At 37.5% G+C, this 25,314-nt stretch overlaps 1 protein-coding gene across 1 annotated transcript in view; it reads left to right on the top strand.

Annotated features, from left to right (window-relative positions):
• The window catches only part of fng (Fringe glycosyltransferase), an 89,810-nt gene that overhangs the window by 42,987 nt on the left and 21,509 nt on the right, over positions 1-25,314 (top strand). The window contains exon 3 of the mRNA XM_073985006.1: positions 8,582-8,630. Within this exon, the coding sequence (XP_073841107.1) occupies positions 8,582-8,630 (49 nt within the window). The remainder of the gene's footprint in view (positions 1-8,581; positions 8,631-25,314) is intronic.

Here is a 25,314-nt window from a genome sequence, read left to right as displayed (position 1 = left end):
AAATTACTTATGTGTTAATCACGACAAATTCAATTTATTTAAATAAAAGAAAATTAATTATCGGGTTCGCCCTTAAAAAAACTTTCTTAATTTTCATTTGATAATCAATTCAAAAGCAATTTTCCCCATCCCCTTTTTGTTTTGTTGAAAATATTCGAAAAATTTGGGTTAAAACCCTACAGCTACAACAAATTAACAAATAATAAAAAAATTCGTGCCTTCTTTTTCACAAATAAGTTACGCCCATTACTGGTAGGTATCCCATACAAGAACAACAACAATAACAACATTAATGAAGGTGGTCCGTGGGGATGCATAAACAAATCATAATGAAGCTACTTATTCAACTACCGCACATACATACACACACATAGACTCCAATACTACATGCGTCGTATTGACCTATCATGGGTTGTTTCCAACTTTGTTGGAGTGTTAATGGCATATTTAAAATAATATTACCTTATAGCTCCGTTAATTAACTTAAGTGGTATCCCACATTATAAAATCATAAATGTTTTAACAAAAATATTTCTCTCCTCTATCCTCCATGCATGATTCAAATGTCAGCAGCAGTTGTTGGTGGTGCTGGCTGGTGGCGAAGGGTAAATGAAAACCTTAAAAATTTGTTTTACGACCACCAAGGTAGAAAGAATGAATGAAGAACAGGTAATGAAGCACATTGATGCTGTCCGTGTTGATGTTTAGTATGTGGCAAGTTCCAAAAGTACCACATCAGATGATGAAAGATTTAATATTCTCTTAAATGCTTGAAAGCAATGAAAGATTGCTGTTGTCATATTTTACTATTCTATATGTGGTATGTATTTCATACCGCATAGCTTGGAAATGTTTGTCACGTTAACTGTTTTGTTATTTCAAAAATGTATTCCTGGTCACATAGCCGACACCTTGTCACAAAAAAAAACAACTCAACAGAGTACAGGTCCTCCCTTTCATATTTGTTTTTTGGGCAAAATTTCTCTCATATCCCAGGTCCCCAAATGTCAAATGAAAACAAAAATGAAACGTTTTGTTTTTTTGTTTTTGTTTAAGAAAAAAATATTAAAAAATAAGTCTCGAATGGGATTGCCTGTTATGCAGACCTTTCAGTTTAGCTGACATAACTGAATGTTGTGGACAGCCAGTTAGCAGCTAGCCAGCCAACCCAGCACAAGCATCGAAATGCAAAGACGTAAAGACCATAACAAACAAAACGTAATCAAAGTATGCAAAGGCACGTTTAGGATTTATGAGTTCTTTAGAAGACGAGATTGTTTTTTTTTTCTTTTCTGTTTTGTTTTCAAACAAAACAGACCAAAAATATGAAAATACACAACTTATGGCAAGGAAACAGGAAAGTGCATTTAAGTACACAAGTTTTGTAAAAATTCGAAAATTAGTTAAGTTTCAACAATTGAAAAGAAAGGAAATAGGAAATTGAAATGGTACTAATATGTTTTGTTTGAATTTGGAATACTCTACAGAAGACTCTATAGAGTTAGGAACTGAATTTCAAATTTCGAGTTCTTTCAGGGGTAGAAACCTTGCTGGAAAAGTCTCTTCTATATCGTTTGTGGAAAATGGGTTTTCTTTCTTCCTTAAGTCCACGATAAAGCAAGCGTTGGAGCCATTTCTCACTACATTCCTTATGATTTTAGCATAACATTCAATTCTTCTATAACACAAGCAATACAATTTTTTCATTCGTAGAGTATCACAAAGAAACACACAAAAAAAAAATCATACAGATCTCCTATATGCAGAAAAAAATTCAAAACTATTTTCTGAGCACGTTCCAGTCATGCATGACAATGACGGCGACAACAAATGTGACCAACGAACCAACAACCAACCAACCATTTTTATGGAATAAGAAAACTAAATTCCTTTTTTTTTTTGTTATAGTGGTGACTGACTGTTCTTTGGACAACAGAAGAACTAAAGGAAAGAATATTGTAGAAAGTTTAGATTTTATACCATTTGATTTGAGAGTGTTAGTGTAACTTTTCTTCTGTGACGAGAGAATCACATTGAAATCATAGAAAATTGCAACTTTTCAAATGATTTAATGGAATGTAAGTAAATTGAATTTTGAATTTGTTTTACATACATACATACATACATTTTCGGTGGAACAATGTCAACGAAACTGTTTCGAATTTTAGTTTATGAATGAGTTTTGAATATGGCATTGAAATGTTCCAAAGTGAATTTAAAACTTGTCAATTTTGGAATGAATGAAAGGTCACTTACATCGGTACAGAACGTTTTGTTCCATATAACGTATTAACAAGTTAAAAGTCGTTAAGTTCGGCCGGACCGAAATTTGTATACCTTACACCATAAAATATTCTTAATTAAAACGGAATAATTAGCTTCCTTTCCTGTCCTCAATTTTAGGTGTAGATAACCCAAATGCCTAAATTATTTAATATAATCTAAAAAATGTGTTCAACCAGTAGTGCAATTCTCTAACACATTTTTTGAGTTACCGACCAAAATCGGTAAAATTAAAATGCTTATAAATTCGGTAATGAACGGTATTTTTCGGTAAGTTAGCGACCAAGAGAAAATAGTCGTAAAGTTCTACCGATAGCGACAGTGTTGTCAACTTTTATTTGAACTTTTCATTCATAATTTTGTGTTTTAATTTTACCGACATTTGTCGTTAACTCAAAAAATGAGTTAGTGAATCGCACTACAGGTGAAATGTACCACATATGGGGACATATCAAAGTGTGGACCTATTTTGAAAATTTTTGGTGAAAAGTTGTGTATCTGTAAATTACTGATTGTTCGGTCGAATAATGTAGCTAAGACTCTCAAATACCAAAAATCGGGAGGTACCGTTATATGGGGGCTATACCAAAACATGCACCTATATTGAAGAAGTATCGTGACCATTGAGAACCTCAAATGACAAATTACAGCTCGTTCGGATAAAAATCGGGAGGTGCAGTTATATGAGGGCTACACCTATGTTGACAATTTTTGGTGAGCAAGTGATGTGACCCCTAAAAACCTCAAATATCAAATTACTGCTAGTTGGGTTAAAATTGTAACTAGAATTCTGAAAATACCGAAAATCCGAAGGTACCATTATATGGGGGCTACACCTAAACATGGACCTGTGTTGACAAAATGTTGGTGTGGAAGTGCTGTTAGCCATAAGATCCTCAAATGTCAAATTACAGCTAGAACCTTAAATGTCAAATTACAGCTAGTTAGGAAAAAAAGGATTGTTAACAAGATTGTGAGGTGTAGTTTGCTGCGCGTAACCCAATGACTTCTATCGTTATCATAGGCGAACGAGGTATTAGAAATGTTAGGGTCACCTAAGACTCGCTCTTTCGAAGTTGGAATAATAAGTACATTGTTTAGTTATACAAGGCAAGATTACTTTTATATCCTACAGAATTATGTGGCGTTGGGATGGGGGTTCCAGAGGGGAAGAAGCCTATGGTTTTTTTTTAAATGGGTTAAAATGGGTTGAAACTAACTTGTTTTTGTTTGTTTTTTCTCTATTTGTAAGTGAACCACACTTTTCACGATTTTCCTGTAAAAGTAGAAGCTAACTAAATAAGGATCATCTCACTGTTGTATTACTTGTAAAAATTTGATCTGTTTCTACCATTAAATGATGCTGACATTTTTGACATTTTCATCTAGTAGCGTTCCGCAAACAAGTTTTCCAAAAAATCATTTATAAGATTGTAGTACTTACTTACTTACCTGGCCCATTACAGAACATTTGTTCCATATACCGAACTAAGAAAAGATCTCCAATTCTCTCTGTTTCGTGCTTCGCTTTTTGGAATACCGCGCCTTGTCATCTCTTCATCCACTTGTTTGCGCCATCGATTCTTTAGCCTGCCAATTCTGCGTGCACCGCTATGTGGCTCGAATTTATACGCCTTTTTAGCGGGTTCATCATCGCTCATTCATATTATATAGCCTAGCCAACGCAATCGCTGCATCTCGATACTTTTAACTATATTGATGTCGTTGTATAGCAGATACAGCTCGTGGTTCATACGACGTCGATATTTACGGTCAACGCAGATCGATCCGTAGATATTTCGAAGAATTTTTCTCTCAAACACGTCAAGCACTGCCTTATCTGCTTGCGCAAGTACCCAGGCTTCGGAACCATACATCAGCACGGGTAGTATCAGTGTTTTGTAAACCGTTATATATAAAGGTATCGGTTACTTATTTTACTGATCTTCCCATGATGTCTATATCATTAGCGTAAGCAAGTAACATGTGGCTATTGGTGTAGATTGTGCCACTTCTTTTGACGTTTGCCTCTCGTATAACCTTTTCTAGAAGGATGTTGAAATGATCACACGAAAGGCGGTATCCTTGCCTGAAACCTCTTTTGGTACAAAATTCTTCGGAGAGGTTCTTTCCTATTTTAACTGAAGATCTTGCGTCAGTTAGAGTTATTTTACAAAACCGAATGAGCTTTGCGGGGATACCAAATTCAGACATTGCTTGGAATATCTTTGAACGTTGCGGGCTGTCGAAGGCTGCTTTATAATGGACAAAAAGGTGGTAGGTGTCGATCAGTATCTCTTGGGTCTTCCCCTGTATTTGCCGCAGGGTAAATATCTGGTCAATGGTGGACTTGACAGGTCTAGAGCCGCATTGGTATGGTCCAGTTATTTCGGTGACCATGGGCTTTAGTCGTTCGCACAATATCCTTGATACTATCTTCTAGGCGATAGGGAGAAGACTTATGCCCCTATATTTGGAGCATAAAGTCTTATCTCCTTTCTTATGGACGGGACACAGGATGCTCAGGTTCCAATCTCGGGTACGCGTTCTTCCTGCCAGATGGAGCTAACTAGCTGATGCATACACCTTATCAGCGTGTCGCCTTCGGTTTTAGACAGCTCGGCTGGTAGGCCATTAGCTCCTGCTGCCTTATTATTCTTCAGCCGGTTTATTGCTGTCTCTAACTCATCTTGGCCGGGTGGTAAACATTCAATACCATCTTCTGGGATTGGATCTGTGGTATCTTCGTCGACTTGACTACTATTGGATACCAACAGTGTGGAAAAATGCTCTTTCCATATCCTTAGCAGACTATCTGTATCAGTTTCCAGATTACCTTGCTGGTCTCTACAGGAGGATGTGCCAGTTCCAAAGCCATCAGTTTGATGTTTCACTCTTTGGTAGAATTTTCGGACTTCATTCTGCCTCCTGTACATCTCGATTTGTTCACACTCCCGCTTTTCCATCTCTCTCTTTTTCCTGCGGAAAAGACGTTTCTCCTCTCTCCTTTTCTCCCGATACCTCTCTCGTGCGCTACGCGTTGCTACTGATTGTAAAGTAGGCCTATATGCCGCATTTTTCTCTTCGGTAGCAGCACGACACTCCTGGTCATAGCATGGATTCCTTGGTGGAGTTCTCTGGTATCCAAGTACTGATTTTCCGTTGTGTGCCATTGTCCTGATATGTTATCGGGACGTGGAGTGCTTTGATTAAGCAGTTGGGCCAGTTGAGTGGAATATGTCTAACTTCCGTGTTGTGTCTGTTCGCACTTTGTTTGCTACGTTTAATCTGGTACGTAACTTTGCTGCAAAAAGGTAGTGATCCGAGTCTATGTTTGCGCCTCGGAACGATCCTACATCCAACACGCTTGATGCACGTCTTCCATCTATCACAACGTGATAAATTTGATTTCTTGTGGAGACTGACTTTCCCGACTGTTGGGCCAAAGACATTCTCTTTTCCAATTTTGGCATTAAAATCGCCTAGTATAATTTTAATGTCATGGGCAGGGCAACGGTCATAAGTTTCTTCTAAGAGCTCGTAAAATATATCTTTGGTCTGTTCTTCCTTGTCTTCGGTTGGAGCATGAGCGCAAATAAAGCTGACGTTGAAGTATTTTGCTTTTAATCGAATTGCAGCGAGTCTTTCATTCAGTGGGGTGAAGCTGGAGACCAGATGTTTTAACCTCCGACCAACTAAAAATTCGCAACCAAACTCATGCTATGTGTCATGGCAGCTATAAAACAGTGCGTCACCTTTAGGTGTTGTTGTGACGCCTTTCCCGTTCCATCGTATTTCCTGTATGGCAGTAATGTCGGCCTTGTACTTTTCAATTACATCTGCCAATGCGTAAACTGCACCTTCTCTATAAAGAGTGCGAACATTCCAGGTGCAGATTCGCAGATCATGGTCCTTAAAACGTTTGCGGGGGTCGACAACTTTTGAGGGATTTGTTTTTCTTTTCTTTCGTTTTTTCATAGTAGGCTGTTTTTTCTAGGGGAGGTTTACTAACTAACCCGACGCCCAAACCCAAGTTGTGAACGTTTTTATGGAAGAACGCGCGGCACATGTTAGCTCACTACCTTTAACGGGTGCTAAAGGCAGTTCCCCAGGTGACACCACGGGGAGGTCAGTGTCCACTTGAGATGAAAGAGGGACCAAGATAAATCCTGGGCTTTGCCATGTTAAAGCCGGTCAGGACCGTTCCTTGGTATGTTCCATCTCCTACGTAGTACTTACGATTCTGAATTATTCGATACGTTTATTGTGAATGTAGTCGGCACAGCTTCATAGAAATCTGCATCCAAATGTGGAAATTTTCTGCGAACATTTTTTCTAAAAATCATATTTTTCGGTTCTAGTATTTGCAATTGTCATTCGAATACCTCGTACTCTATTGCACATTTTAATTTTTTACGTTCCGGATCTAATAAATCATTCCCCGTGAAAATCCAGCTACTAAAACGCGAGATAATGGCCTAAAAGCTCCAATAAACCTTGATGGCACCAACGAAAATGGCAAATTGGCAAGACTACTCTCGCAGGGAGATTCTGATGGCCCAATATCCAACTAAACTGGATAGTACGTAAAATAAACCCGATAGCGTCCAAGCGTTGTATCTCGTATTATTTCCTACAGCCTCGAATTATGTACGAATATTGACAACATATGACCACTCTTACGGGTACCTCCCATACAAAGTTTGGAAAGAGTGCAGTTGAGGAACTCGTCTGGAATCGCTATTAAATTGTTGGTAGCATGTTCTGTATGCGGCCCTAGTTAAGATGGTAAAATTTTTTTCGAGGGCAAATCCATACTTCTTAATAAATTGGTCCAAAAACTCAAATACCCCTATATATGTATGTATGTCAGAAGAGTTGTGTTTCATTCTTTTCTTTAGGTCCGAGACTGAGGTTATATTTCTGTAGGCATAGCTAACTGATACATTCTAACTTGTTTTTTATTTATTTTTTATTTTTTTATTTTATTTTGATGGTCAGATAATATTCAGGGGTCGAAATTCAAATCTCTCCCGTTCTTCTGACCTCCGTTTTTAATTGACCCCAATTGCGTTACCTAAAATGGTAAAATACTAGAAATATATTTCCAATTTGAGGAATTTTATATGGCGAATATCTCTGCTTCTGTTAGATATACTCCAAGGGAAGAACATGATAATGAAAGTAGACCGAATGTGCTTTAAATCAATACTACTCGTAGCTAAGCCAGCCAAGTTTAATATTTTTAAACCTCTATTTTAATGACAATTATTTCTGTTTGGTGAATTTGAAACATATAACCCCTTAGTCCAGGAGACCACCAGAGTAAAAATCAGCGCCAAATTTGTTGTAGACAGTGATCAAATATAAAACATATGGGGAAAAAATCGTCAAGCTATCCCAATGAGGAAAACTTAGTGTGTCCCTGTAAGAAATCTTGGTACGAGAAAATTTCTCGAACCACTACCCCCACTGTAGGATACCACAACTACATTCTTTGCTTAATTGTTGTTTAATAAATAGTAATTTATTGTTTCAGTATTCTATGAAAATTAACTTAATTATTTCGCATAGCACCTTGAGAAATCTATCTTACATATATACGAGTATGTATGTATGTAAAAACAATATCATAATAAATTGTAACAATAAAATAAACGTTAAACTAAAATAGAAAAGTTGTTTCATTTTCTGGTTTCACCACTTTATGGTGCACCACAACAACACGCCTTAAATGCTTTGCTATAAATTCAGATTCCTATCTATCGAGTAAGCGGTTGGCTATCTATGTAACTTTTTTTTCGTTGTTCTCAATCTTGAAATTTAACATTTCAGTTTTTTGTGTTGTTGTCGTTTTGTCGTTTAACCAACAGTTTCAAAGGAAAAGCCACTAAACTCGTTTATGATTAATTAACGTTTTTCCATTCATTTGCCAGTAAGTCACTCTTTGCAATCTTGCACTTACTTAATGTGCAATTAAAATGACCCAGTTTATGTGGCGCACAAATATGATTTTTATAACTTAATATATATACGAGTACGAGTATGTAGTGTATAGGTATGTATGGGAGTGTGTAAGTAATGTTGTTGATCCAGTATTCAATGGTTGATTGTTCAAGTTTCTTTTTTGTGAGTGGTTGGTGTCAATAATTTTCTTTATTGTTATTTGAGCTAGACTTGTAAGCGATTTTGTTTCATTTTTGTATTCCAAGAAACAATGAAATCTGATATATTATATCCGTTTTGTAATCCAAAATGTGTAATCAAAAAAACTATTTTCTTTTTTGCATAATTTCAGACATGGTTTTTCACAGATACCGATGATCCTTATTATCAGGAGAAGACAAGTAAGTAAAATTATCAATTTTATACATTTAAATGTATGGGTCCCATATGATCGGTCACCAAAAATAAGAGATTTTGGTGTACTTTAACAGTTTCATTGAAAATCCTTTTAGCTGTCAATTTACAATAAGAAAGGATTTGTCTAAATGGTGAAAATCTGATGTCCTCTAAATGCCATCTTATAATTGCCCCATGATTCCACGCTTGACAGTAGCGCCATTTCTTCCATCTGAGTTGCTTTTAATGCTAGAATGCTATATTTTTGCATCCGAGTGTCTTTTTTCCATAGGCAGGTCAAGTTCGAAGATGGGCTTTAAAGATAACGGTACCAGCCGATTTCTGGAATTTTAAAAAATTTAGCTACAATTTTGACCGAACTACTTTTTATTTGACAGTTGAGGTTCTCAGTGGTCACAGAACCTGCTCCACCAAAATTTGTTAAATAGGTCCATGTTTGGGTATAACCCTCATATAACGGTACTTTCCGATTTTTGATATTTTTATAATAGGGCATTTTTTGGTTATGGACAAAAATCTGTAAAATTAAAACGCAAAATTATGAATGAAAAGTTCAAACAAAAGTTGACATCACTGTTTCTATCGGTAGAACTTTGCGACTACGTTTTATTGGTAACTTACCATATAATATCGTTAACTACCGAAATCATAAGCATTTTAATTTTAACGATTTTTGTCGGTAACCAAAAAATGCGTTAGAGAATCCCACTACAGCTAGGTAATTTTACGTTTGATGTTCCCAGTGGTTACGAAATTTCAATTGCCAATGTAGGTCCATGTTTTGGTATATCCCCCATGTAACGGGTTATATAACGGATTTCAGATATTTTGCGGAATATAGCTAAATTTCTTAACCGAAATAGCGGTAATTTGCCGTTTGAGGTTCCCTGAGGCCACTAAACTTATCCACCAAAAATTGTCTACATTGGTCCATGCTTTGGTATAGCCATCATATAAGGGTACCTCCGAATTTTCAGTACATTGAAGATATTAGCTATAACGTTTATCCGAACTAACTGTAATTTGTCATTTGAAGGTCCTAGTGATCACAACATACCTCCACCTAAAATTGTCACATGTTTTCGTATAGCCCCCATATAACGGCAGCTCCCGATTTTCGGTATTTAGAGGACTTCAGCTAAAATGTTTAACATTTAAGATATTTAAAACCCAAGAGAAGATTTCGTTTGGTCAACAGACCTCTTGAGGACTTTTAAGATAAGCAGAATACCTCTTGAGGTCTTCTAAGGTCTACAGGGGTCATCGTGGGGTTCTCGTTAAACAACAGAAGACCTTTATGGTCTTCTGTAGACAATAAAACCCTCTTAAGGTCTTTTAAGACCAACAGAAGAATTTTCGATATTTTCATAGGTCAGTAGAAGAGCTCTTTAGGTCTTCTAAGGTCAATATACTACTTTTTTAGGTATTCTGATGACAAAAGACAGACATCTTGAGTGCTTCAAAGGTAAATTCTTTCTAGGGACAACAAAAGACATTGTGAGATTTTCTTAGGACAACATTAGACTATTTGAGGTCTAGTTAAGTCAACAGAAGACCTCTTGTGGTTTAAATAGACAACGAAAGACCTATATACATCAGAACTTCTTTAAAGCCCAACAGGAGGCCCTTTGAAATTTTCTAAGGGTAGCATAAGACTTGTTGAAGTCGTTTTAGAACAACATAAGACCACTTGAAGTCTTCTCAGGTCAACAGGAGACCTCTTAACGTCGTTTATGGTCAAAACAAGACCCTCAAATGTCTTCTAATGTTTGTTTTTAAAAACAGAGGACCCCCCCCACCCCCTAAAAACCTCTTTCAGCTTGTCTATAAACACTTCTTTCAGCTCGTCTATAAAGACTTCTCTCAGCTTGTCTATAAAAACTGCTTTCACTTCCCTTGTGAAAGCCCCATTCAGTTCGTCCATAAAGAGTCCTTTCAGCTTTTCTATCAAGACTCCCATCAGCTCGCCTAAAGAGACTCCCTTTAGATCGTATATTCCTTCACCTCGTCTATAAAGGCTCCCTTTAGCTCGTCTATATATACTCCTTCACCTCGTCTATACAGACTCCCTTCAGCTCGTTTGTAAAGGCTCCCTTCAGCTCGGCTATAAAGATTCCCTTCAGCTCGTCTATAAAGACTTCCTTCAGCTCGTCTATAGAGACTCCCTTCTGTCGTACATAAAGACTCCCGCCAGCTCGTCTATAAAGACTACCTTCAGCTCGTCTGTAAAGGCTCCCTTCAGCTCGTACATAAAGACTCCCTTCAGCTCGTCTACAAAGACTCCCTTCACCTCGTTTATAAAGGCTCCCTTCAGCTCGTCTGTAAAGGCTCCCTTCAGCTCGTCTCTAAACACCCCTTCAGCTCTTCTATAAAGACTCCCTTTAGATCGTCTGTAAAGACTCCCTTCAGCTCGTCTATAAAGACTCCCTTCAGCTCGTCTATAAAGACTCCCTTCAGCTCGTACATAAAGACTCCCTTCAGCTCGTCTACAAAGACTCCCTTCACCTCGTTTATAAAGGCTCCCTTCAGCTCGTCTGTAAAGGCTCCCTTCAGCTCGTCTCTAAACACCCCTTCAGCTCTTCTATAAAGACTCCCTTTAGATCGTCTGTAAAGACTCCCTTCAGCTCGTCTATAAAGACTCCCTTCAGCTCGTCTATAAAGACTCCCTTCAGCTCGTCTATAAAGACTCCCTTCAGCTCGTCTATAAATACTCCCTTCAGCTCGTCTATAAAGACTGCCTTCGGGTCGTTTACAAAGACTCCCTTCAGCTCGTTTATAAAGGCCCCCTTCAGCTCGTTTATAAACACCCCCTTCAACTCGTTTATAAAGACTCCCTTCAGCTCGTCTATAAAGACTCCCTTCAGCTCGTCTATAAAGACTCCCTTCAGCTCGTCTATAAAGACTCCCTTCAGCTCGTCTATAAAGACTCCCTTCAGCTCGTCTATAAAGACTCCCTTCAGCTCGTCTATAAAGACTCCCTTCAGCTCGTCTATAAAGACTCCCTTCAGCTCGTCTATAAAGACTCCCTTCAGCTCGTCTATAAAGATTCCCTTCAGCTCGTCTATAAGGACTCCCATCAGCTCGTCTATAAAGACTCTCTTCAGCTCGTCTATAAAGGCTCCCTTCAGCTCGTCTATAAAGACTCTCTTCAGCTCGTGTACAAATTTGTATATACATTTTCTGGTCTAATTTAAATATTAAAATATTTCCACATACAATTTTGAACCGGAAAAATAACTAATAACTAAAAATAATAATATTTTATGGTGGTGGTTATAAAAAATTCGGTCCGGGAAAACTTAACTATTTTTACTTTTATACCCTCCACCATAGTATGGAGGGTATATTAAGTTTGTTTTTCCGTTTGTAACGCATTGAAATACTCATTTGCGACCCTATAAAGTATATATATTCTTGATCAGGGTAAAATTCTAAGTCGATCTGAGCACGTCCGTCCGTCCGTCCGTCCGTCCGTCCGTCCGTCCGTCTGTGGTAATCACTCTAGCATCCACAAAAATGGAGATAGGACGCTGAAATTTTGGGAAAATGCGTCTTTTGTTTGCAGGCAGGTCAAGTTCGATGATGGGCTATATCGGTCCACGTTTTGGTATAGCCCCCATATAACGGTACCCCCCGATTTACGGTATTTTGACGTTTTTAGCTAAATTTTCCGACCGATTTGGTTACAATTTGACATTTAGGGTTCTTAAGTGTCAATAAACATATATAACAAAAGTGGTGGACATAGGTCCACGTTTTGGTATAGCCCCCATATAACGGTACCCCCCGATTTGCGGTATTTTGACGTTTTTAGCTACATTTTTAGACCGATTTAGCTATAATTTGACATTTAGGGTTCTTAAGTATCAATAAACTTATATAACAAAAGTTGTGGACATAGGTCCACGTTTTGGTATAGCCCCCATATAACGGTACCCCCCGATATACGGTATTTTGACGTTTTTAGCTACATTATCAGACCGATGTGGCTATAATTTGACATTTAGGGTTCTTAAGTGTTAATAAACTTATATATTAGAAGTTGTGAACATAGGTCCACGTTTTGGTATAGCCCCCATATAACGGTACCCCCCGATTTGCGGTATTTTGACGTTTTTAGATACATTTTCAGACCGATGTAGCTATAATTTGACATTTAGGGTTCTTAAATGTCAATAAACTTATATAACAAAAGTTGTGGACATAGGTCCACGTTTTGGTATAGCCCCCATATAACGGTACCCCCCGATTTACGGTATATTGACGGTTTTAGCTACATTTTCAGATCGATTTGGCTATTATTTGACATTTAGGGTTCTTAGGTGTCAATAAACATATATAACAAAACTTGTGGACATAGGTCCACGTTTTGGTATAGCCCCCATATAACGGTACCCCCGATTTGCGGTATTTTGACGTTTTTAGCTACATTATCAGACCGATGTAGCTATAATTTGACATTTAGGGTTCTTAAGTGTTAATAAACTTATATATTAGAAGTTGTGAACATAGGTCCACATTTTGGTATAGCCCCCATATAACGGTACCCCCCGATTTACGGTATTTTGACGTTTTTAGCTACATTTTCAGACCGATATAGCTATAATTTGACATTTAGGGTTCTTAAGTGTAACTAAACTTATATAACAAAAGTAGTGGACATAGGTCCACGTTTTGGTATAGCCCCCATATAACGGTACCCCCCGATTTACGGTATTTTGACGTTTGTAGCTACATTTTCAGACCGATTTAGCTATAATTTGACATTTAGGGTTCTTAAATGTCAATAAACTTATATAACTAGTGGACATAGGTCCATGTTTTGGAATAGCCCCCATATAACGTTACCGCCCGATTTCAGGTATTTTGAGAATTTTACCAACAAGTTTTAACCGAATTATCTGTAATTTGAACATTTGACATTTGAAATTCTTAGTGGTCACCACACCTCTCCACCAAAAATTGTCAAGAAAACCCCCATAAAGCGGTACGTCCCGATTTTCAGTAATTTGATGATTTAAGCTACAATAATAAATCGAACTAGCAGTAATTTGACATTTGAAGTTCTTAGTGGTCACAACACCTCTCCATCAAAAATTGTCAACATAGGTCCATGTTCGGATATAGCTCCCATGAACGGGACCTCCCAATTTTCAGTACTTTGGCAATTTTAGGTACAATTTTTAACAGAACTAACTGTAATTTGACATTTGAAGGTTGTAGTGGTCACCACACATCTGCATCAACAATTTTCAACATAGCCCCAATATAACGATACTTCCCGATTTTCGGTACTTTGAGGATTTTACTTAAAATGTTTAACCGAACGTAGGTCCATGTTTTTGTATAGCCCCAAAACAAACCTCCCGATTTTCCGTACCTTAGCTTTATTTTTTGGACGAACTTTCTGTAATTTGAAATTTATAAGTCAACAAAAATTCTGCAACAAAAATTTTTCATTTAAGTTCATATTTTCGTATAGCCCAGATACCTCCGAACTAGCTGTTAATGACATTTGAAGTTCCCACGTTATGTACCGATTTTCGGTACATTATCTTACATTATCTGACATTTTAACGTACTCACTTAAAGTTGGGGACAGGAATGAATATTTTATGGTGGAGGGTATGAAAAGTTCGGCCCGGCCGAACTTAATGCTTTTTTACTTGTTTATTTTGCTGTCACCAAATGTCCTTTAGATAAACTGCTAAATAAAAATATGGGTTGCTTTTTATTTGAAAATTTTGCCTTTTTTTAGGCGAATATCATTTTTAGAATTAATTTTTAATTAATTTCTCGTTGGAAATCGACCTTAATGATCAATAATGCATCTGAAAAAGGAAAGCCGGAGACTCGAACCCATAACTATGTGACATGACATGTTTCGCCTTTGGTAAAGAAGGCTCCTCAGACATATCGGATGTGGGACGGCTGCTTTTGTTCTGCTCCTAGCTGTTATGATGCGAAAAGCATTATTTGACAGCTTTTAAAAATCATGCATAAATCATTTTTAAATTTCAATATCCTGTAAAACACATGAACACAAATTCAATATTGCTGCATATGTGTGGTTATTGGAGTTTTAGGAAATGCCAAAATATATATTTACGTGAGACCAGCAGCAGGCAGAAAGACAAAATGTTTGCTGTTCTTTATGCAAACAACATTTCAAAAAGGAATTGAAAACTGCATACATACATAGCTACCTTCTCAAAAACTCATCAACAAATCATAAAGCAAAAAAAAAAAAAAAAAGCAAGGAGTTAAAACAACAACAACAAATTTTCCATCAAAAATATTGCGTGCCTTAGAGCTTAAGTGTTTAGTAATCACTTGGGCAAAACAAAAAAAACCAAGCAATGAAGTGAAGTTAAGTGAAGTGAAAAGAAGCAAACAGAACTTAAAGATCAAAAAACGTTTTTTTGGCAGCTTATAGCCTTCCTGAGCTGCCATTGATTGTTGTTCTTTCGCGTTTTTTCTGTTTGCATAACTTCACCCCCATGCCATGGTATTTTCATTTGATTCTGCACGAAAACACATATTTTAAAGGATTGAGTTTTTAAGATCCAAAAAAATTTGTTTTTTTTGCTTCATTTTTAAGATTTTGTTTATGATTTTATTTTTCATATTCATTGCCGAACTTGGTGTCTGTTGAAAAATTCATCAAAAGACGCTAATTGCTTTCTAAAAGTTGGTAATATTTTTTTTGCTGTTGTTGCCTTATTTTCAACTCCATTTTTTATGGTGTTACCCATTCCATTTCGTACAGACAACAGTAGAACCAGCAACAGCAGCATATACAATAATAACAACAACACAAACGTTTACATCTTCGGTTTAGTATAAAATTCCAATTTAGTCTCACATCAAACCGCTCCGCCTACTTGACCGCCTTATTGTGGCCACTGTGTTGTGTTAATATTAATACAACAACAGAGTCCAACCACTTGATGGATACGATAATGTTGATGATTTTTGTTTAAAGAACTCAATGCTGGGAAATACGTTAAGGTAGTACAGGCGTTAGCCAATATTGGTGTTGGCGGTTGAGGGCGATGATTGCAAAAAAAATATATAATTAAAAAATACAAAAAATGAGAAAACGGTAAATATTAAAAATATAATAACGAAGATAGGGTTCGAATGTATGAATGCTTATAATTTGGAGGGCAAACATAAAAAAAGAAGGGTTGTGACGGTGTGAGCGACTGAATTCAATTCATCGATTGTGAAGTGGGGATTTTGGGTCACTATGCAGTTACAAATAAATACAAATCCCCGACTCAACAAGGATCCCACGGTATGACCAGAAGTGTCGTGCTGCTACCGAAGAGGAGAATGCGGCATATTGGGCTACACGACAATCAGTAGCAACGCATAGAGCAGGAGAAAGGTATTGGATGAAAAGTAGGGAAGAGAAACTGATTTTCGGCAAACAGAAATGGAAAAGCCGTAGTGTGAAAAATTCGAGATGTACAGGAGACAAATTGAAGTCCGAAAATTCTTCGAATGAGTGAAACATCAAACTGAGATATATCATATAATTAGGTAACTGATACAAATAGTGTGCTCGTATCCCATTTTTCCAAACTGTTGGTATCAAATGACTATGACGAATATAGGAGATGGTTTTGAGTGCATACCGTTTAGCTCAGATGAGGCTAAACCAGGAATAAATCGACTGAAAATTAATAAGGGTTCAAGGGCCGTTGGTTTACCAACCGTGCTGTATAAGAACTGAGAAGACACGCATCCTTTGTCTATTGGGAAACTCCACTGCCTACCACGATGCTCTTGAAACACCTGGGAAGTTTTTGCAGATTCTGAAACTACAATGTTCATAGATGAGAAAAATCAAAAAAACAAAAAAAAAATCGCCGGAGCGCTTTATAAATAAATCGCGATTTAAGTTGGCAGTTTTAAGGGTTTTATCTATTCACGATTTTGCTTAGAAACTGCGAGTCCTATCAAAATGGGACTAACGAAAATGTTGTAGCTATGAAAATTCTCTACAAGATTTTTATGGTATTTTTTCGTAGGTTTCACCTTTTTTGAGATATAGAAGTTCAACTTGTGACAATTCAAATTCAATTCAATTCTGTATCGCCCCCTTCTTTAGTTCCATTTTGATCGGACTTGCGGTTTCTAAGCAAAATCGTGAAAACCTAAAAAAAGCGCTACGGCGATTTTTTTTGTTTTTTTGATTTTTCTCATCTATGAACATTGTAGAATCTACAAAAACTTCCCAGGTGCAAGCACCTTCCATTTAAATTTGCTTCAAAAGCACCGTGCTACGTCGGCACATTCTTTCTAACATGGCAGACCAAGCGATATGAGGGGGTAGTGAAATTGAAACTCAAATCAAGTTCCAATATGGACTACGTTGCCCTATTTTTATACCTTCCACCATAATATAGGGGGTATAATTGTATTTGTCATTCCGTATGTAACACATTAAAATATTTGTCGGAGACCCTATATAGTGTATATAAAATGCTAAGTCTGTCCGTCTATTGAAATAAAGCTACAGCTAGCTATTTTTAAAGCTTTATAATTTTTTTTTTATAATTTTATTTATAATTTTGTACATAATTTTCTATTACTCCCACGATCGAAAAAGGGGTAAATCGGTCCATGTTTTGATATAGCCACCATAGAACGGTACTTCCCGATTTTCGGTATTTTGAAGGTATTTCGAAGGCCGAAATGGCTAAAATTTGGCATTATCTTCTTTGGTGGTATAAAACTTTCCACCTGAAATTTTTTGGAATAGGCCCAGGTCCTTATAGAGCCACCATAGAACCTCTCGATTTTCGATATTTTAAAGGTTATGGCCTCATATGCCACAGAAACGGCTGGAATTTGGTATTTAGTCTTCGTTGGGGGTATAGAAATTTTCCCCCAGAATTTTGTCGGTATAGGTCCACGCCTTCGGTATTCGGTTATTTTAAAGCTTATGTTATTAAAAGGTTTTAAAGGTTATGGCCTCATATGCCACAGAAATGGCTGGAATTTGGTATTTAGTCTTCGTTGGGGGTATAGAACTTTCCCCAAGAATTTTGTCGGTATAGGTCCACGCCTTCATGTAGCCTCAATAGAACAGTATCTCCCGATTTTCGATATTTTGAAGGATGTAGTCTCAATGTTCCTCCGAAATGGCTAAAATTTGGTATTCTTCTCTTGGGGTATACAACTTTCCATATGAGATTTGTCGGTATAGGTCCTCGCCTTCACATAGCCCCCATAGAACACTACCTCCAGAAATTTTTCGGTATAGGTCAACGCCTCCATATAGCGCCCATAGAACGGTACCTCCGGATTTCCGGTATTTTGAAGTTTGTGACATCAATATTTGACCGAACTTGTTGAAATTTGGTATTTAGTCTTCATTTGGGGTATAAAACTTTCCATATGAAATTTTTCGGTACATGTCCATGCCTTCATATAGCCCCCATAGAACAAAACCTCCCGATTTTCGGTATTTTGAAGGTTGTGGAATCAATATCCCACCGAAATGGCTGAAATTCGGTATTTAGTCTTCGATGGGGGTATAAACATTCCACCTGAAATTTGTCGGTGTAGAAATTTGTCGGTATAGGCCAACGTCCTGATATAGCCACCATGGAACGTTACCTCCCGATTTTCAGTATTTAGAAGGTCGTGGCCTCAATCGCCCACGGAAATTGCTGAAATTTGGTATTCATTCTTCGTTGGGGGCATAAATGTTACCACTTAAAATTTGTTGGAATAGGCCAACGTCCTGGTATAGGCACCATGGAACGGTGTCTGCCGATTTTCGGTATTTTGAAGGTTGTAGCCCCAATATCCTATCGAAATTGCGAAGATTAGATATTTAGTCTTCGTTGTGGGTATAAAACTTGCCACTTGAAATGTTTTGGAATAGGCCACCGTCCTGATATAGCCCCACTAGAACTGTACCTACCGGTATTAGGTTGTTTAAAGGTTGTGGCCTCAATAGCCCCGCGAAATGGCTGAAATTTGGTATTTTGTCTCCGTTGAGGGTATAAAACTTTCCACCGGAAATTTGTTGGAATAGGTCCACGCCCTTAAATAGGACACCATAGAACGGTACCTCCCGATTATCAGTACTTTGGAGGTTGTGGACTTAGTATTCCACCGAAATGGCTAAAATTTGGTATTTTCTCTTCGTTTAGGTTATATAACTTTCCACCTGAAATTTGTATGTATAGGTTCACATCTTCATATAGCCCCCATAGAACTGTACCCACAGATTTTCGGAATTTTGAAGGTTGTGACGTCAATAGTCCACCGACATGGCTGAAATTTGGTACTTATTCTTCGTTGTAGGTATACAACTTTCGACTTTAAATTTGTTGAAATATGCCAACGTCCTGATATAGCCACCATGGAACGGTACCTTCCGATTTTCCAAATTTTGATGGTCGTGGCCTTAATTTGGGATTTTGTCTCCGTTGGAGGTATAAAACTTTCCACCGGAAATTTGTTGGAATAGGTTCTCGTCCTTACATAGCCACCATAGAATGTTACCTCCCGATTTTCGGTACTTTTTAGGTTGTGGCTTCAATATCACTCCGAAGTGGCTGAAATTTGGTGCTTAGACTTTGTTGGGTATATACAATTTTCCACGTGAAATTCTTCGGTGTAGGTCCACTTCTTCATATAACCCCCATAGAACGGTACCTCCCGATTTTCGGTATTTTGACTATTTTAACCACATTATCCAACCGAAATGGCAACAATTTCGTATTTAATTTCTTTTTCAATTCTTCCTGCAAAGAATTATCGCCTTAAGCCTTGAAATGAACAAATATCAATTATTCTCCTTCTTACACCTCCCTCACAAAGCACAGATGTTTTGCTGCAAGTAATCTCTCTGTTTACCTACAACCTCCTACACCTTCAAATTGTGTTCTTGCAATATATGAAGGAGTGTGGAATATATTTGTGCAAACTTTGTTGATTGGATCTGTCCGTAAAATAATTAGGCCAACTGGTTTTGATATATTAACTAAATAATCCTCAAGTGAACGTAAAAACTTCCCGAAAATGTTGTGTCACCTATAAAATTGTCAGTTCTCAGAAGAGATCCCCCTTACCAAATAATGGTTTTACATGGTACTTTTTGGTAGCCATAACTACTTGGGTACCACCGTGGTGCAATCGTATGCACATCCGCCTTGCACACATAAGGTCGTGGGTTCGATTCCCCGGCCAGGCAACGCCAAACCAATTTTTAACGGTGGCAAAATACACCTCAGTAATGTTGGCGACATTTCCTGTATATTTCAGCCATGTAAAACTTCTCTACAAAAGTGGTGTCTTAGACACGCCGTTCGGACTGGGCGATAAACTGTAGGTCCCATATCATTGAGCTAATATGAATCGGGGTGCACTCATTGATTTGAGAGAAGTCTCCTTTGTCCCTTATGGGATGTTTGTGGAACAATTATTATTATTAATTACTTACAAATCAATCTGCTCACCTATTATTATCACAAGGACATGCCACTAGAAATAATTGGTATTCTATGGCCAATAACTATAGACAAATAATCTGCAAAAATATATATTCTATTTTTAGTACTGTTAATGTGAAATTATTTTCAATTATACCACACATTTTTTGGCCTTTCCTGGAATTGAACAAGTAAAATTCTTATTTGTAACTAAACACAATATTCACTGTGTCGTGCTAAAGGATTGTTAAAAAGTAACAACATTTCGTATTTCTGTTATCAAAAAACTCTTTTGCCGACGCTGAGCCCTTTACTCACATTTCTAGGTTTTGTAGTCGAAAACCTACGCTGCCACCGTTCTCATAATTACTTTTCATGCTACTGGTAATGCAGAAAATTTATACTTTACATTATTTTTTAATGGTTTATTCAGAATATTCAGTTAGGTTCATTGATGTCCATTTGTTCCCTACAGAACTGTTCCCCCCGCTCTTTCTCATTGGCATTTTAAAACATTGACTACTGGCATCTACCACCGTATCCAATTCTTCATAAAGCTACTGTTAACGAATCCAATTTTAATAATTTAAAATATTCCCATCCCACAACAAGATACAACACCACGCTCAAATATAGCAATTTATTCCAATACATTGGCATTTCGATGTTTTTTTTGCTGCTAATGCAATCAATGGCAGCTTTAGTGTTGTTTTATTTTTTAATTTTTTTTTTATTTCAGATTCACTCTCTATGGTGTTTTCACTTCATTAAGTTTTTTGTTTAGTGTCTTTTTTTCTTAATTTTTCATCATCGTCATCATCCGCAAGCTTTAGGGTTATCTCTTCACCAATATCCATTAATATGCGGTGAACAGAAGAGGTGAACCAAAAAAAAAAAACAAAAGTTATTAAAAAACACGATCCTCCATACCAAAGCACGCAACTGCAATGCGGGCAAGGCTAATTTTTTTGCTTCTAGACATTCCATACCAAGTTGTTGTGAATGCTGTTGCTCCTGTTGTTTCTTTCTGTTGGCAGTCAGGAAATATCTGCTGAATAACGTTTCGCCCGCATTTTAATTGAATTGCAAAATGAGTTTTGAGTTTGTTTCATTTTTTGTTGTTGCCGTGAAGATCAATGGACAATGTTTTAGCTTGCAACAACAACAACTTTACAATGAAGGGAAATTTTTAAATTAGTTTTTTAATTAGAAAATTTGTAAGCTTTTTTTTTTTTGGGAGAACAGTAAATTAGAATACCTGCCAATAAGCCCGGGGGCAGGTAATATGTACACATTTATTTCATTATGTTGTTGATTACAAATTTTTAGGTTGTAGTTTAATCGTATGTATTTTGTTGTTGTTGTTTATTTGTCGGCAATTAAATAAACAGCTTTGTGTTTAGTTTAATGACAAGGCATAGCAAATGAGGTGGCAAACTGAAACAAATTAGAAAGTAAATATGTATGTATATAATTAATTGAAATAAATTGAAAACTTTAATTCAAATGCTGCTGTACATGTACAGCATAATCTGTGGTATTCTTGGAAAGTGCTTAAATGGGCCTTTTCATAACATATGTCCTATAGGTTGAACTAAGAAAAGATTTCACTCCTCTATATTTGTAGTTTTTCTTTGCCAGTTTCGAAAATCGTGTTCTTCGATTTTGTCTTCCGCTTGTTTAGTCCATCGAAACCTTGACCTTAGAGCTGGTAAACTATGGATAGTCTGAGTATCGTTTTGATTGCTGTCGTACAGCGTTGTTTATATATGATTCCAAATCAATTATTGTTTAAATAATTCGCAACAAATAATTCAAAAAACGTGTTTTGCCTACAAAATAGTGTCAGGGATATTGTGCAAACGACTGAAGCCTATGGCCAACGAAATAATTGGGACATACCAATGCCGCCTTAGACCTGGCAAATCCACAATTGACCAGATATTTACCCTGCGGCAAAGGCCCAAGAGGAGAGAAGGCCCAAGAGATACAGATCGACACCTACCATCTTTTTGTCAATTATAAGGCAGCCTTCAATAGCCCCTACGCCCAAAAGTATTCCAAAGCATGTCTGAATTTGGTATCCCTGCAAGCTCATTCGGCTTTGTAGAATGACTTTAACTGATACTTGGTTCTCAGTTAAAATAGGAAAGAAGCTCTCCGAAGAGTTTAGTGCCAAAAGTGATTTCAGACAAGTAGACGGCCTCTGGTGTGACTTATTCAACATTATGCTGGAAAAGATTATACGAGATGCGAAGGTCAACAGAAGTGGAACAATATATACAAACAGTCATATGTTGGCGTTGGTGTAATTAATTCCTATAATTTTGAGGTAGTAAAAGACTTCGTCTACCTCGGCACCGCCGTAAACAGTTGTGAAATATAAAGAAGAATTATATTGCTTCTTTGGCTTAAGTAAGCAGTTTATGAACAAAGTCACATATCTTCAAACAAAAACAACGCTTTACAAAACACTGATACCACCCGTGCTGATGCATGGTTCCGAAGCCTGGGTACTTGCCTAAGCGGACAGGGCAGTGCTTGATGTGTTTAAGAAAGTCTAAAAAAGATCTTTGGACCAATCTGCGTTGACGGTGAATATCGACGTCGTAAGAACCACGGGCAGTATCTGCTATACAACGACATCAGTATAGATAAACGTATCGAGATACAACTATGAGCGGTGATGAATCCGCTAAAAAGGCGTAAAATACGTAAAAGGCGTAAAATGGCGGTGCTCGCAGAATTGCATGCCAAAGCTTCGATGGAGCAAACAAGTGGATGAAGAGATGAAAAGGCGCGGTATTCCAGAAAGCGAAGCAATAAACAGAGGGAAATGGAGATCTTTTCTTAGTTCGGCTTATGGTACAAATGTTCTGTAATGGGCCAGACAAGTAAATAAGTACGTAAGAACGGCGTTAAGTTCAACTGGGTCAAACTTTTCATACCCTCCAGCACCACCGTATAGAAGTAAATGTGAACAATTAGCATATCCGAAAATCCGTGAGTGCTATGTAAACACCTATACCGACAAATTTCTGTTGGAAAATTCTATACCCCCAACGAAGACCAAATACCGAATTTCAGCCATTTCGGTGGGATGTTGAGGCCATAACCTTCAAAATACCGAAAATTAGAAGGTACCGTTCTATGGGACTACATGTACTGCGGCTACAGCCCTCAAAATACCGATAGACGGGAGTTACTGTTCTATGTGGGCTATATGAAGGCATGGGCCTATATCGACAAATTTTAAGTGAAAAGTGTTGTACCCCCCAAGGAAGACAAAATACCAAATTTCAGCCATTTCGGTTGGATGTTGAGGCCATAAAATACCGAAAATCAGAAGGTACCGTTCTATGGGACAACATGACGACGTGGACCTATACCGAAAATTTTCAGGCGGAACATTTTATACCGCCAACGAAGACTAAATACCCAAATCCAGCTTTTTCAGTGATATATTAAGGCTAAAACCTAGAAAATACAAAAAATCGGGAAGTGCCGTTCTGTGGGGATGATATATGAAGACGTTGACCCATACCCACAAATTTCAGGTGTAAAGTTTTGTACCCCCCACGAAGATTAATTACCAAATTTCAGCTATTTAGTTGGTTTATTGAGGCTACACCCTTCAAATTACCGAAAATCGGGAGGTACTTCTCTATGGCGACAATATGAAGACGTGGACCTATACCCACAAATTTCAGGTCGAAAATGTTATACCCCCAATGGAGACTAAATAACACTTTTCAGGCATTTCTGTTGTATATTGAGGCCACAACCCTCAATATACCGAAAATCGGGAGGTACTGTTCTATGTGAGCTAAATGAAGCATGGACCTATACCGTCAAATTTCAGGTGGAAAGTTGTACACCCCTACGAAGACTAAATAGCAAATTTCAGACTTCAAGGTACCGAAAATAGGGAGGTACTGTTCTATGGGGCTATATGAAAACGTGGACCTATGCCGACAAAATTTCAGGTGGAACATTTTATACCCCCAACGTAGATTAAATTCCAAATTTCAGCCATTTTATTGGTTTTTGGAGGCCCCAACCTTTAAATTACCGAAAATCGGGTGGTACTTCTCTATGGCGACAATATGAAGACGTGGAATTATACCCACGAATTTCAAGTGAGAAGTTTTATACCCCCAATGGAGACTTAATAATAAATTTCAGCCATTTCAGTGGCCACAACCTTAAAAATACCGAAAATCCGGAGGTACCGTTCTATGGGAGCTACAAGAAGACGTGGACCTTTAGCAAAAAATTCAGGTGGAAATGTTATACCCTCAACGAAGACCAAATTTCAGCCATTTCGGTGGATTATTGAGGCTAAATCCTTCAAAATACCAAAACTCGAGAAGTACCGTTATATGGGAGCTATATGAAGACAGAAACATTCAAAATGCCGAAAATCCGGAGGTACCGTTCTATAGGGTCTATATGGGGACGTGGACTAATACGAACAAATTTCGGGTGAAAGTTTTATATACCCAACGAAATCTAAGGACCAAATTTCAGCCATTTCGGTGGGATAATTAGGTTAAAACCTTCAAAATATCGAAAATCGGGAGGTATTGTTCTATGGGGGCTTTATGAAAGCGTGGGCCCATACCACAATTTTTGTGGGGGACAGTTGTATACCACCATCGAAGACTGAATACCAAATTTCACCCATTTCGGTGGGATAATTAGGTTAAAACCTTCAAAATACCGAAAATCGGGTTGTACTGTTCTATGACGGCTATATCAAAACGTAGACCGATATATCCCATTTTCAATACCAAACATCATAGGGGTAATAGAAACTTCTATACCAAATAATAAGGCTCTATCTTTAAAATTGCTAGCTGCATCTTGATATCAACATACGGACGGACGAACATGGCTATTTCGACTTAGATTTTTATGCTGATCAAGACTACATATACTTTATAGGGTCTCCAAGAAATATTTCGATGTCTTACCATCGAAATGACAAATTTAACTATATACCCTCCATATTATGGTGGAGGGTAAAAAAGTGTTAAACGGACGCAACGGCTACAAAAGTTTATGTGGCCTGAAAGAGGACCTTCTCAGGCATCAGCCTACGAAACGAAACGTTGTTCCATTCAGTTCTCTAAAAGTTCTAGTCCACTTAAGTTGGAATTTCACTAAATATCAGTACCTGAGGAAAAATTAAATAGCTCACTTCGTG

This window comes from Musca autumnalis, unplaced genomic scaffold (genome assembly GCF_047663935.1).
Source record: "Musca autumnalis isolate F117 unplaced genomic scaffold, ASM4766393v1 scaffold_4, whole genome shotgun sequence".
NCBI lineage: Eukaryota > Metazoa > Arthropoda > Insecta > Diptera > Muscidae > Musca > Musca autumnalis.
This window is presented reverse-complemented; position numbering and strand designations above follow the sequence as displayed.